This window comes from Felis catus, chromosome A2 (genome assembly GCF_018350175.1).
Source record: "Felis catus isolate Fca126 chromosome A2, F.catus_Fca126_mat1.0, whole genome shotgun sequence".
Lineage (NCBI taxonomy): Eukaryota > Metazoa > Chordata > Mammalia > Carnivora > Felidae > Felis > Felis catus.
The window spans coordinates 101611387-101627153 of record NC_058369.1 but is presented as its reverse complement, the minus strand read 5'-3'; the positions used below and the strand labels follow the sequence as shown (position 1 = coordinate 101627153).

The 15767-nt window shown below is 39.8% G+C and overlaps 1 protein-coding gene and 1 long non-coding RNA gene across 4 annotated transcripts in view; one reads left to right on the top strand and one right to left on the bottom strand.

Moving 5' to 3' along the window:
• Positions 1–8607: 8607 nt before the first annotated feature.
• The window catches only part of UMAD1 (UBAP1-MVB12-associated (UMA) domain containing 1), a 220445-nt gene continuing 213285 nt past the window's right edge, over positions 8608–15767 (bottom strand). The window contains exon 4 of the mRNA XM_011280402.3: positions 8608–10556. Coding sequence (XP_011278704.1) covers positions 10299–10556 — 258 coding nt within the window. The 3' untranslated portion in view covers positions 8608–10298. The remainder of the gene's footprint in view (positions 10557–15767) is intronic.
• The window catches only part of LOC109497465, a 62557-nt gene continuing 58306 nt past the window's right edge, over positions 11517–15767 (top strand). For 2 of the 3 annotated variants that reach the window (XR_006594227.1, XR_002153686.2), the window contains exon 1: positions 11517–13689. This is a non-coding gene — a long non-coding RNA (uncharacterized LOC109497465). The remainder of the gene's footprint in view (positions 13690–15767) is intronic. The other variant, XR_006594228.1, reaches the window with a different exon arrangement.

Below are 15767 nucleotides of genomic sequence, written 5' to 3'. Positions count from 1 at the left end.
ACTCTGGACACTAGTTTTGCTAAGAAGCTTGTCTCAGTAAGTATTTTATTCTTGATGAGTTGTTATTTAGACAACAGAAATGCAGAATTTTGTTAACCAGTATAACAGGGATTTATTTTTCTTTCTATAGACTAATTGAACATTTTAATAGACTGACTATTGCTTTCCCCATTTTTTGAAAATGAGGTATATCTGCATCTTTGTATCTATGGGGAAGTTTAGTGACCAAACTGGTTAGAAATTCAACTAATGTACAATATCATAACTTATTACGGAACTTAAAAAGTTTAATTTATGTAGTAAATGGTCTACCAAATGAATGGGCCAGTTAAAGAATATTTTAGAACCTGCTTTGGATACATGAAAAATCAACATGATAGTCTTCCTTCTCCAGATAATTATTTGTTTGTTTTTCCTCAAAAGTAAAATGAGCTATTCCTCAAGAATGGACCACTATCAAAAGGGTTAATATTTCCAAATCCTTCAGTTAAGGTTAGGTTACATGAAAAAGTGGCACAGCCCATTAAAATAGCAGGTATTCAGTTTTTATGTTATATGTTTAATTCTACACAAATCCATGATTTAAAAAGAGCCATGTAATTTAATTAGCATTAATCAATGTTGATTTAATAGAAGGCAGAAGGAAGTTCCCTCTGTGTGTACATTAAAGAAAACAAAAAAATAAAACCCAAGTTACAATAGAGTCATAGTCACTTATACCCCCAAATTTAAAGACTTAACACTGTCTGAAAGGTTATGATAAACATAAAACAGTTTCATTGTATTGTTACTGATACAGCTAACCAAACAAAAGGTACATTTCTACCTTCCAAAAATTTAAGAAGCTAAATTATTTAGGGCACAAATTTGGGAACATTAAGGAAATATAGCATATTCTAATATGGACATCTAGAAGGTGACCTAAAGGTTTCCAACAGAGACTCAAAGGCAAATTCTAATGTAGATGGAATAAGAATCTCATACATTCCCTCAAACCAGTGGTGATTCAATCTTTTGCCCATGGTGTCTGGCATCATGTTAAGCATGAAAGTACAGGTTAGCATCAATTCAGCGTCACAAAGTAGACAAACAGTTCCAGCACTGTGGGTTTCGAACGTTGACAGAGGAGAAAACAGGACAGTAAAGGCATGTGGAAGGACATCCAGTACAGCTTAGGAGGAATAAGGAAAGGTTTCCCAGAGGAGGTGATACTTGAAGTAAATTTTGTAAAATAATTTAGCCGTAGACTGGTTCACTGGAGATTGTTGGAATGGACACAATTCCTGCAGTACCCACAGTACTTTTTTGAATGTCTCTCTCATTGCAGTGTGTGTTTTGTAAGGACAGGTTCATTTTTAAGCCTATTTTCTGAGGTCCGTTGTGCTTTTTCCTGGTGATTTATGCAAGTTGACTACTAATGACTAATGAGAACAATATGAACGCATTGCTGCTGCATAAGTGTGGTGTGGTTTTGCACTTAAAAGAGGTATTCAGATCCTCTCGTTGTAAATGTTCATGAAAAGCCTCTTCTGGAGTAGTCAAACTTCTGTTAGTGAGTCTCACCAGTGGTTTTACATCTGCAGAGCATTGAGGGCTGGGGTTACTTGTAAGAGGATTGAAATTACTTCATATCATTATCTTAAATTTTATATTCACTATATTCCCTAAAGTATATCTTAATTAATTATTTATGACCAGGAAAACAAACAGCAAAACGAAAAAGAAGGGAATGTCAGGACATTCCAAGCACAAAGAACAGAATGTAAGGATGGTGAAGGAGGTATGGCATGTTCTCACCAGGGAAGAGCACACAGGATGTGAGTAGGAATATCATGAGATGAGTCTAAAGAGGGAATTGGGGGCCCTTATTTGCTTTAAGTTGCTTCATTTCTATAGAGGATACCAGAGAGCTACTGAGGGTTTTAATCTATCTTTAATCAATTATGTTAATTAAGTTAATTTCGAGAGAGTGTAGGAGGGAAGGGCAGAGAGAGAGAGAGAGAGAGAGAGAGAGAGAGAGAGAGAGAGAGGGAGAGAATCCCAAGCAGGGTCCATGCTGTCAGCACAGAGCCCAATGTGGGGCCTGAACTCATGAACTGTGAGATCACGACCTGAGTTGAAATCAAGGGTCAGATATTTAAGCAACGGAGCCACCTAGGTGCCCTTAAATCTACTGTTTAGTAAGTTCTTTCTGGCTTATATAATGTACAGGATGCAGGAAGATCAGTTAAGACAAATGATGAAGACATAGACTGAAATGGGAGTGGTAGGTATGGAGCAGAGCAGAGACACATTGAAGAGTCAGGGCTTTGCGATATATAATTCACACAAGTTTATCATCATTTGAGTGTGGAGCAGAGTAAGAAGAAAGAATTGATAGACTTCTAGATTTACTGCTTGGGTAGTCTGGGGCCTCACATGATATGTCAGGACTTGGAAACACAAAGGGAGGGGTGGCTGTCAGGACTCCAGCAAAAGACGTTCAGCTTTCTGCTTCCGTTTGTTATCAGTTGGTAAGAGGGATCTTGACTGAACCAGGTCAGGGTGTGTGTCTGTCCCTTTGGGGTCCAGGAGTGGTAACAAGTATGCTATTTCCCATCATAACCGTGTGGAGTGAAGAAGGAATTCCCCACAGCAAACAGGAGCAAGGGGGGAGAGGTGCAAAAGAGTGGAGAGCAAATGGTCTGTGATAGAAGTTGAGAGTAAGAGTCGAGAGATGAATGATTACAAACTGTGTATATAGAGAGAACTTGAGAGAGTTCTGGGTTAGAGATCAGTTTGGGTGTCAGCAGTAGCAGATAGTCATGCATATGACTGTGCAGGATACCAGAGCCAGAAGACAGCCAACATTTTAGGGGTGGAATGAGGAAAAGAAGTCCCCAACAGTATAAGGTGGAGTGGAAGAGATGGAAGAAAAACCAGAAAAGCAAGTGTCACAGCAATCAAGGGTGAAGACAATTCAGAACAGAAGAACTAACCAACAGTAATAACTGCCTGAAAGAAATAGACATAAGGCAGTGGGCAGGTTGGAGATAACTCTGTAAGAAGCAATTCAGTGGAGTTTCTAACTAGGGCTCGGAAACCAGGTTAGAGAGGGTTAGTGAGTAAACAGAAAGTAAGGAAGTGGAGATACAAATATAGACCGCTCAAGAAACTTGACTCCAAATAGATGGAAAAAGAGTTTATAGCTGGAGTTAGAGGGAAAAGATCTAAGCATGCTCATATGACGAGGGAAGAGAATTGGTTGAGTTTTAATGGAAAGGTGTGCTACTGCTCCTAGAAAAATGTCTTTAAACCAAGGTCATTTGAAATACTCAAATGTGCTTGGGAAGGCATATGAAAGATGAAGATATTTTTCAAGGGCAGGTCATATAGGATTAATAAATTCTGGGGCAGAAATACATGCAAACACAATCAAGAACACACAAGAGAAACTTGGCAGCTAGAGAAAACCTCAAATGAGTTAATCCACAGCACCAAAATATACTGTATTGTCTAGAATCAGTTCTTACTCATCATGAGAACATACATAGTCATTATGGGCAGAGGAAAACACAACCTGAAAAACATAGAGAATACCCAAAACAGACAAAGGCACAATTTGTAGAGGCTTGGTAAACTAAGCATTATTTTCAGCTGCATAAACACCGCATGATAATTTGGGGAACTTACTGGGGCCTGAAAAACTACAAAAGTTTTGAAATTTGGTTCCTTTGCTTGGGAAGTCTCATTTATAGATAATTTAATGATATATTTCATTGGTTCACTCATCCATTCAACAAAGCCTGATCAAGAATTTCTGTGCTAAGCATTAAGTCCGATAGAACATCAGTAAGACAGCATAGATTCTTATGGGAAATGGGGTGGTGGCTGTACCGTGGAAAAGTATATTCTGCTTACCTATTGTTTTTGTAATAGAAAATACAAAGTAGAACCTACCAAAAATGCTACTAGCTGGCAAAATACATAGCAAACAGGGTGGGAAAAATTGTAAGCATTTCTCCTTAGAAAGCGATTCGATAAGAAGATGAAATCTGAAGATTCCTTCTTCCTCCATTAAATTCAATTACAGACTCTGAAGTAGGTGAAACGAGGAGGAAGCATGTATTTTATTATGGAGGTATAGACATGTCTATATTTTTAAATGACGTTGACTGTTGGCTCTTTATAGTTCTCACCAATGTCATCCCCTTCTCTTAATCATCTTCATTTCTACTGCTGCCCATTTCGTTAGGGTCAGGAACCTCAGATACTTACCTGAGGTAGAAATTTCTAGATTTGCCCCACACATAGGAGCTAAGTCTCCTATAAGGGGAAGAAGAGAGCTTGGTGTTACTGTTTTTAAGCTGTGTTCACTGATGGTTGCAGCTGGTATAGTGTGAAATAGAAAACTAGATACAGTCTATTCCAGGCTCAAAAACACATATTGATAAACACAAATTCTTGTGAACACCCAAAACAGGGATGAGGGGGGAGACTGTAGGGAGAGGATAAGTATTTAGGTTTCATCTTAGACCAACTGCCTGTTTGCTTTTTGGCATCCATTTATTTCTCTTTGGTCCTGAGAAGTCCTATTCAAATGACTAAGCTGGCAATACCACACACAGCATTTTAGTGAACAGCGTGCCCCATAGGTGTAAGAACTTGGGCTTTGTCGTGTCCTTGTTCTTGAAGAAAAGCTGCTTTTTTGTTAGCCTTCCAAATGTTCCTTGCCATTATGCAGAAATACATTAATTTTGAAACAAAATAAATCATGTACCTTTTGAGAAACAAAATTAAAACTGTACACATAAGCACGCATATATACAATGAAACTGACATTGCCCTGTTCTTTCTTCCCCACGTGTCTCAGAGTTCTAGCCAACACCTGTGGCCACACAAGGGGCAGACTTGGCAGCTGCAGAACCCAGATGTCAGACACTGGATTGGACGTCCCTGGCAGCAGTCCTAAGTGGGAGGCTGTCTCCTTAACTGACCTCTGAAACAGTCTATTGTCTGACTCTCTCTTGGGGCTGGGTAGTAACTGAAAAGCTGTCTGGGGGGCTGGTTCAGAGTTAGAGTACTGATGGGTTGTTCTGGATGCAATTATCCTTTGCCTTACCTTTGATTGTAAGGAATTTATTTCCTTGGTATGGGTTAAATCTGGTACTGGGCAAATTCTTGACAAAGAACTGTATTTAGATTTCTTCCAAGGAAAAAATAAGATGCTTTTTGCTTTGATTTTTTTTTTTTCCCCCAACTGAAATTGGATGAGATCAACTTTATGTTTTAGCACACAGTTCTGGGTGATCAGAAGTAAAAATAAGAGTTTCTTGGGCACCTCCCCTTCAAACGATGACTGAGTTTCCTTCTATTGCTTCTTAAAACTACTTGTTAAAGGTTGAAAATGAAATATTTCTTTCTTTAGAAACTTACGGAGCTGCAAATTTGTTTTTGCAATTACTAAAAAAAAAAGTCATCTATTGTAGAGAAGAGCTCTTTGTATCATGAGTTATCTTGGTTCTTTAGAGAGGAAAACGATTACACTGTACTCCTGCCTCTACACCACTTGCTCAAGAATGACATTATGTGTAAGATGCAATCATTATGGGAATGAGCTAGGAAAGGCCAACTCCTGAGGAGGGTTCCACTTACAATGCAACACTGGTAATGCTCCGGGAAAGTCTATTGTGCATACAGTTATAGTCATGGCAAAAATTAGGAAGAAATAGATCTGCTGGAAGATGAATTCTGAGGAAATTACAGAATATATTTTGTCCAACAACAAATGGTATTTGTGTGCGTGTGAAATGTTCCAAAATTTCTTTTATTAACTTTTATAAAAGTGTAACTAGATCATCAGATAAACCCCAACTGAAGGACATTCTACAAAATGTCTACAGAGTTCCACAAAAATGTCATGGTCATCAAAAACAAGAAAAGTCTGAGAAACTGTCACAGCCAACAGTAGCCTAAGGAGACGTGACGACTAAATGTAATGTGTTAAATGAAATGCTAGAATGAATGAATGAACGTGATGGGGAAACTGTGAAATCGGAATAGAGTGTGGACTTGAGTTAAAAGTAAGTACCAAATTGGTTCATTAGTTGTAGCACATGCACTGTCGTAATGTTAAGATGTTAACATTGGGAGACACTAAGTGGAAGGCACGTAAGAACACTTCACTATTTTTGCAACTTTTCTGTAAATCTAAAGGGTACCCTAAAATAAAAACTTTATTTAATGATGTTGAACATACTGCTGTTTTGACTGTGACAGAGCTCCCACACATCAGTCAGCACCTCTCTCTTTTTCACGCACACCTATCCACCAAATCATATGGCATAGTCATTTTCCTGGCACATAATACTTTATCTCTCAGGCCAATGTAATATCAGTGGAATAAGACTTATTTTGAGAGTTTCAGATTTTTCAATAATATTGAGGTCACGCCCTTAGTAGTAGGACACAAATGCTCAAAAGATAACATCCACAAATCCGTATTTCTCAGTGGCTTTAAAAGATGCAACATCCTTCAGCCACCTATCCAATATACTTACATTTCATGTGAATGTTATTAAGGACATAATTAATAAGACAATGTATCGTCTCTGAAATTAACATTTTTTGCTAGGTAACTGAGGGCAATGTTCATTTATTGATCATTTGTTATTATGATAGGTAAGGGAGTAAGGTGTGATATATCACTGTTTTAGAACATGGATGAGATTATTTCTTTGGTATTCCATATTTGTCCGTTAGAATTATAAGATTTCAGGACTATGGGAATATTTCTAATTTATCATTTTACTTTGAGAAAGGGAAAAAAGGTGTTGGTGTCAATGAATGTTTACTTAAACCCACAAAACTATTGCGGATTTCCGGAACTGTTAACAAGAGATGTGCCTTTGTTAACACTTAATGGTACCACTTAAATTTTTTTTTTAAGGTTTATTTATTTTTGAGAGAGAGAGAGAGAGAGAGTCAGAGCATGAGTGGGGGAGGGGCAAAGAGAGACGGAGACAAAGAATCCAGAATCAGAGGCAGGATCCAGGCTCCAAGCTGTCAGCACAGAGCCCGACTTGGGGCTCAAACTCAGGAACTGTGAGATCACACAAACTGTGGGATCGCACGAACTGCAAGATCTTGACCTAAGCCAAAGTCAGACGCTTAACCAACTGAGCCATCCAGGTGCACCAATGGTACGATATTAAAAGTTCAGGTGAAGGTCGCCTGGGTGGCTCAGTCAGTTAAGTGCCCATCTTCAGCTCAGATCATGATCTCAGGGTTCTTGAGTTCCAGCCCCACATCGGATTCTGTGCTGACAGCTCAGAGCCTGGAGCCTGCTTCCATTCTGTTTCCCTCTCTCTCTGCCCCTCCGCCGCTTACACGTGCGCGCTCTCTCTCAAAAATAAACAAACATTAGAAAATAATTTTAAAGTTCAGTTGATAAAAATTTAACCATATTAAGTTGGTCAGAATTATCTAATTTTGCTTTTAGAAAAAGATGCAAACGACTTTAAAGAAAGCTGGGGAAAAAATACATGCAACTTCCTGAACATATTTTAGGGCTAAAAATAAGATTCAGTCAAATCACTCGTATATTCTCTATCTACTGTACTTTCCACTGATGACTTATATTAATGACAATGACCATGATGCTTAATAATAAGAGGAAGAAAAAATGTTCCTTAAGGAATTCTTAACTAAGGAACTGCAGTGAGTCAACCAACATATTTTAGAATTGTTTTATAGTTAGGTATTTAATATGGAAAAAAAATAATAGGGCAAGAGGGACCTACAGTAAATGTAGGTAGCTATTTTTTATATTACTTTTTAAGCAGTTCGGTTCATTCGTATTTTGCATTTTGTTAGACTAGTGTGCATGTGTGGTTAGTAATGAGAATTATAGCAGCACTCTTTCTCAGAACACCTATGGCGTCTCAAGCTTTATGCTGCCAAGTATCTGACAAACACCGTCTAAAACTACACAATCCTGCAAGGTGCATACAATTACTATTTAACAAGCAAGAGAACGAAGGGCACCAGAAGTTAGGTAAGTGACCAAGGTCCCACAGCTTGTAAGTAAGGGAGCCATTACAAACTCCATCTGGTTGCCTCAAATGCCCGAACTCTTTCCACCAGAGCATACGGCTTTGTTACAATTGATAATTACGAACACTATTAAAATAAATGTCTATCACTAACCAGGTGAGTTAGGTCATTGAACCCCTCTAGGCTTCAAGTTTCTCTTGGGTAAATGAAGTCAGCTGGCTGATCTCTAATGTTTCTTCCAGCTTTAAAATAGTAACATTGACTTATAGACAGGCTTAAGAAAACTAAAATGTTTTTGTTAAAAAACAAAAGAGGTCATGAACACTAGCCCTTACTCAATTTGGGGATGAGGAGGATCTGTCTAGAGCAAGGTATTCATGTGATTTCTTCCAAATCTCTCTAGTCCTAGCGATCTTACCATTTTCAGTGTTACTTCTTAAAATTTATAGGTAAGTGGAAATTTCATACTTTGGCTGCACTGCACAAACTATAAACTTAAATCTTTGCCTCACAAAAGATTTAATAACTTGCATGCAGGTATGAATAATATAAAGAAAACCATTTTTCTCTGGATCTGAGAATAATCAAAATATCAGTTTATTTTAATTCACATTTATTTAAATATAACAATTATTTTAGACAAATGAAAATACTTACAAGCATATTTATAACATGGTAGACATAAATATAAATGAAATGTATGAGTATTTTAGATAAAATTTAACACATATTAGACCAATTGATGACATACTTAACATTTAGCCTCAAGGTACATTAACATGGATATTGAAAAGGCTGTTTTCACAGAAACTGCTATAAAATGTTCACATTTGTGTTAGTAACATGTCACATTTCCTAGACTGATGTTTTATGAAAACTATGTAAAGATTGAATGTAATCAATCACCTCTCATGGGGTAATGTTTTTTGTAAATGAAGCCTATTTTTGTCAATAGAAATGTTCTTTTAACTTTTAAATAATACGCAATTTTTATCAAGACCATGCTACATTTATTAAACAAACATGCATAACACATTAAAACTTGAATGATTCACGTACCTTTTTGCACAGTGTTTAGTTTTGCTGTGGCACTCTATCTTTGTGAAAAATATACTTAAAATTTGGCACAGAATCAATAAATTGTATTGCTTCTAATCAAAACAAATGTGATTTAAATTTTCCATGGCATGGAAAATACTCTGTCACAGTTTACCTCTCCCCTTTACAGTTTATTGACCAATGGCAGTTCTGTACTGTTTTAGTTGGAATAAACAAGGGATAGCCAAGAACTGAAAGTCCTAGTTAGGTGTTTTGCCTACACTCTAATTGGAAATGAGTCGATTTTAGTTTTTCTAGCAGTAAAACATTCCCATCTGTATTGTGGCCAAAAAATTTCTAAATAAGGGTGTTATCAGCAATAATATGCATCGTCATGAGATATTTTTCTTTAGGAGGCAGAGAGGTTGAAAGGAAACGTGGATCTCTTCATAAACTGGGAACATATGTGGTAAGGAGAGCAAATGCCAGCTGAAGCAGGAACAGGGGAAGCTCCCTGGAAAGCTGGTGAGAGCACACACTCTGAAGCTGCAACGAGGCAGAAAACAAAGGCAGGAACCCAGGAACCATTCAAGGTGGCAAGGACTGCCGTGGGTTGGAGGAAACTGATATGTATCACTCAAAAGAGACAGCATCCAGAGCAGGTACCACACCTGTGTGTCAGCAAACTACCACTGCTTTGTAGGAAAAGTTTTACATTTCCACCCCAGTGTCTAAATCCGGACTGAAGAGATTAAGCTAACTGGCAACATTTTTTTTTTTTTTTCTGAATTCATTCATAGACACTGTGGAAGAATAAAGGGAGTACCATTAACGCAAACTTCCTCCAAAGCAGACAAGTCACGCTCCATTCGAAGCACAGACTTCAGAGTCGTGGTAACTAAGAAAAGTGCCAGCTCTTCTAAGACAAACCTGAGGTGTTCTATTTTGAGAGACTGGTTGAAGTCTGATCCTTTCATAGAACCTTGATAGCCTAAGTTTTAAATTTATTATCTGGGGGGAAAGGAGGTAGAACTTTAGTCCCACTCTTATACAAATATCCTTTATTCTAAAAAACAGAGTAATGAACACAATGACATTTTCTTTGCTTTATGATCCTTGCGTTTCTGGGGACGGTTAAGCAGTGAAATGGCAAAGAACATCAAACGGGTTAAATAAAATAGGCAAAGCTTTGTTGAAAGCTGTTAAGGTGCAAATAGACATAAAGATTACAAATCACAGAGCACTGAATTTTCAAGAGTGAAATCATACCAAAACCGTGATAAATTTTCGCTGACATCATAGGAGAGTAAGTGGTCTGGAAGGTCACTGATGGTGCCCTGCACAGCCAGCACGTGTGGGGCCAAGGTGAAGGGTACGTCGTTGAGGAGTTCAGCCATTAATGAGTTGTTTTCCAAAGTCTGGCCTGCCTTATTTTCCACCTCGGGGCCTGCTACAGTCACACTGGATGAGTTTTCTTTGCCAGTCTAAAAATACATATATATTTAAGTCATTTAGACCTTGTGGACTTTGAGGTTTAGAAATGGTAAATGTGGCATTAATATATCAAAATGATTGAGAAATGTGGAATATAGAAATATTCCCAGGTTGGAATGCTGCTATTTACTTACTTGAGAAATACATCCACCTAAATCTCTACTAGGCTTTAAAATGAATCCTAAACCCTTCTCTGACTCAGGCTGACCACTCAGGGCCCCCTAAATACAAGCCTGCATTCTTACTATTTCCCTAGCCCAGATAAGGTCTACAAAGTCTGGCTCACAAATCTGATGTAAGCTTCCAGGCTTTACAGAACTCCCAGGTTCCCTGTGAAATCGTAGATGAACATAGTCCAAAGTGGCCCTGCCTGCTTCAGAGAGAATATGGGGCAAACTGACTAGGATATTATTTGGCATTTCATGTTTGTGTTCTTGCTAGTGGCTATTTCCTATGCATAGGTCTTATCTCCAACTAGACTCTAGGGTACTTGAGAGCAAGCTATCATTTGACATTTCTTTGTATTCTTCACCTAGCATATATTACCTTGCATACTCTGTATGGATGCATGTATCCTCCACCTTCTATTCCCTAAGATAAACTTGAGCATTTACCTCCCCTGTGTACCCCAAGTGTTGACTGATTGCCCGACTTTCGCTGGAACTAGCATGTTATGTTACACAAGCTGATGTATCTTGTTCAATTTCTTTAAGAATGGTAGACCTTGCATACAGTACTTTACCAAAAGATGTGCACTAGGGTGTTCATAGCACTCTACGCAAGCCCCGTACTGGAAACTACCTAAGTATCTATCCACAGGAGATTGAGTAAAAAGTTGTAAGTATGTTTACGAAAATGAGAACGAATGGCCTGCTGCTCCAAGTGGCTAAAACCCAGCTTAAACCAGGTCAGGAAAAACTTTACTCACTACCTGCTCCAGTCAGTCCCCACCTGGGGGATAAAACTCCAGAGTCTTTACAAAGGCCTACAAGGCCCTTCCTGATCTGGCCCCAGTACCTCTCTGACAGTTTCTCCAGCTAGTCTGTCCTGGCTCCCTCTTCTCCAATCCCTCTGCCCCAAAGATTCTTCTCCCAGACCCACCGGGGCTCCTTCTCCCATGTCCTTCTCAGGGAGGCCTTTCCTGCCCACCTTATTTTAACTGTCTCCTGGCCCTCACTCCCCCCACTCCAGCATTCCATCTCCCTCTCCTGCTTTTTCCTCTCCTTAGCCCTCAGTACCTTGTTACATGGTGTATAATTTATTCTAGTGTCACCCCTTAGAAGCTTAGGGAGTTTTTATTCCCCATGTTCACTGCTGTATCCCCAGTGCCCAGATCAGTGCGCAGTGCTCAGTATTTGTTGAGTGGATGAAAGCAGACAAGATTTTTGCCTGCGTGAGGCTTATATCATAATAGTTGCAAGTGCTGATAAATTCCTTCTGAGTACAGGAGGATGGTTTTCTGTGTAAGAAATAACAGTTTTGTGAAACTTGTTATTGAAGTGGAAAAGACATACAGAAAAGGGTGCATCATAAGTATTGAGCTTGCTCAGTTTTAACCAACCAAATACCTGTGAGCAACCAGCACCCAAAGCAATAAACAGAAATGACCAGCTTCTCCAGAGGCCCTCGAGGTGCTCTCTTTCAGTCACAACCAACTCCCTGCCCCTCAGTCACCATCCTGATTTCTAATAGCACAGGTTGGTATTACCTGTATTTTACATGAAGTCACCATACAGTATGAACTCTTGTTTCTGGCTTCTTTCACTTAATATTTTATGTATGAAATCCATCCATATTGTGGCATGTAGACGTTACAAAAATTTTGAAGAACATATTGTTGCAGAAGAGATGTATTCTTACTGATGTCAAAAGAACTGCTTTGGTTGCTGTGTTGACTATAGCTAATGGTGGGTGTGGGGGGTACTGTGGCCAGGGAAGGAAGCAGGAAGACCAGCTGGGCTTGTGGGTCTGGTGGTGATACTAAGGGGGAGACAGAATGGCTGGAATGTGGATAGACCAAGGGAGAAAGCCAATAGGATTTGCTGATGGAATGGATGTGGGGTATGAGAGCAAGAGCAGGATCAAGGATGAAGCCAATGTTCGTGGCTTGAGCAATAAGGATGGAGTCTCCATTTACAGGGATGGGAAAGGGTGTCATGAGGGAGCAGGCAAGGCAGGAAGATCAGGAGTTGTTCTGGATGTTCCACGTGCCTAACAGACATCCAGGCGGAGCTGTTAGAAGGTACAGGGATCTCATAGGAGTCTGGAGCTGGAGGAGATCTTGAGAAGAAAGTCTGCTTGGTGTTGTGTTTAAAAGACAACAGGAGGAAGGCAAGTGAGGACAAATAGAACAGACAGCATTTCTAGACATACTGCAAATGGGAAAAGAGATATGTGCCGGTTGCTGGAAGGGGATGTGGGGTCAAGAGAGGCTTCTCCCAATTTTTCTTTTGCTTTATGAATTGAGAGAAATGATGGTAGTGATTTGCTAATGAGAAGCTCTAGAAAGGAAAACTCCATGGAGATTCTGTAAGAGAGGAACTACTCTCTTCACAAGGCATGCCCAACACAGAACAGAGACCCTCAAGAAATCTGTTAGTAAATGACTTTGAATTAACCAAACACATCCCTAACAAGAGTTGTCTTATGACATCATAAATAAAACACCAGAGCACTTTCTTAGGATTGCAGCTAGAACAAGGCAAGTGTGCCCTGCTATGACAAAGCTTATTAGAAAGGTCCATATATGCGGTGGCCAGAACCTGCCTCCTGAAACCTGACCGAGGCTTAAAGACGAAGGATCCCTGGGTCAGATGAGAGCACAGGTGTCAGTGAGTAACGATGCCACAATTCTAGCCTCTTTAGAAAGTATCACCTATCTATCACTGGTTTCTTCAAGATGACCTACGCACAGGGGCTTACCCTGGAGCAGCACAGCAGAGTGTTGAGAGCACAGATTGTAGACAGACACTGCCTGGGTGCAAATCCAAGGTCTCCTGCTTATGCCATGGGCAAGTTCTTTAACTTCCATGTGCTCAGTTTCCTTGGCTGTATTTCAAGATCAGTAATAGTACCTATTTCATAGGATTGCTGTGAGGATTAATGAAGTGATGATGTTCCCAGGTAAGTACAATAATGCTTAGCACATGTTAAAGTAAGCAAATAAATAAAAACTTTAGGAATGGCAGATGCCACTTGGCTCTAGATAAGGTCTGGGATCCATCCATCTCTTTTGTTGCTGACATCCACTGGTGGCTCAAATCATCTTACCTTACCCTCCGCTCTTATATCTTGCCTTCCCTCTTAATCTCACATGCAAATGTTTGTTGGATCTATTAGTAGCATCCCATGCTTGAACTTTCTTCTCTTTCTTCCTTGTGTACAGAATGTTCTCCAGTTTCATTAGCCAAATCATCTCCTTTCTTAAACAAAAACATTTTTGAAATCTCACTCTCTCCAATGAGGAGGTACATTACTTGTACCACTTTGCTTGCTTTTTTTTTTTTTAAGGTTTATTCATTTCTCAGAGACAGAGAGACAGAGTGTGAGCGGGGGAGGGGCAGAGAGAGAGAGGGAGACACAAAATCCGAAACAGGCTCCAGGCTCCGAGCTGTCAGCACAGAGCCCCATGCAGGGCTTGAGCTCATGACCCGAGCTGAAGTCGGACGCTTAACCGACTGAGCCACCCAGGTGCCCCACTACTTTGCTTTCTAAATACATCCCTTCTGAGGTTTAACTCTCTGGCAGCAATATTTATTTCTTTGTGCAGGCTTTGATTAATCCCCCTTCCTTTCCTTTACAAATCATTCCTATGTGTCAGAGCACAATTCCTTAAGGACAAGACTATGGCAAACTGCATCTTGGATAATAAAGGAATTGAGACATGTGATTCCTTGTTCAAGTTCTCCTGATAAAACTGGCATGTGCTTCATCCACCTGGACCTCACTTCTCTCTTCTGTAAAATGAGCAGTGAGGGATGAAAAATGAGGAGGAGAAAGATGGAAGCAAGCTTGCATATACTGGACATAACCTTTGAGCCAGCTCCATCTGAGCTGTCTAAATGTACTCTCTCATTTAAGCCCTACCACACCTCTGGGGGTAGTGGGGGGGGGTGGTGGTGTACTACTATTGACCCCACAGTAAAAATAAGAGGACACAGAAGCACACAAAGGTGAAGGAAGTTGTCCCAGGTTACATAGCTAGTCTGTGGTGACATGGAGAATCCAACTCAGTGACCTTTAATGCTCCACATTCTAAGACCCTGCACACCTCAGATGTACTCTGGATAGACTGGCTAGCTGAATGCACAAAGCCTTGAAAATTTCAGGGATGGTATTAGAAAATATGACAGGTGCCAACATAGCATATCTTAGCTTAATTTAGAAGGAAAGGAGACTCTCATATCTTTTACCATTGGAAAGGACTGAAAAAATCATCAAGGTGACAGATCTTAGACTGAAGGAGGACAGAAAAGCAACTGTAATTTAGGAGGTATTTATCCCTGGAAATAAGTCTACCAGTCGTCTGGATGAACCACAGGGAAACAGGGACAGTGAAACAAGACTGTCAATAAGTTGATTACTGTCAAAATGGAGAGCTAGAAGCTACGTGGGAATGTGCTTTGGTAGTGTTCCTACCTTTGCACATGTTTGAAAACTGTCCAAAATAGAAAAGTCTCCAAAACTTAAAAATTAATTAAAAATTACCATGGAAAAAGTGTTCCACCAAATGCCTCCTAGAAAGATCTGAATTTCAGCTGTGCTGTATGTATGACTCCAACATCTATCTCTTAACAGTTGGCTAGAGTGCAACATTACAGTCTCCAAGGAGGCTGCCTGCCCTTTGGCAGCAGTGTGAGGGCCATGGTGCAGCTGCTGTTGGCATGCTGAGAGCTGGGAGGGGAGAAACTATAAGGCAAAACGAGAGTAAGTCACAAAGAAAATGTGAGTCAAAATTCAAGGACCCCACACCCGCTACTCTGATCTCTGAGTCTAGCTTGGCAGCCAGTGGAAGCAGAGGTGGGGGCTGAGGGCTGAAACAGGTGCATGAGTTCCCCGGCAAAAAAGCAGCCCTCTCTCTTAGACACAAAGTCTTTCAATTTTTTTCATTTGCATAATAAAATGGGTCTTTAAAGGGAAGAATGAGTATGTTAACCACAATGGAGCGAGAAGAAAAGAATCAATTAACCTTATAGTTAATA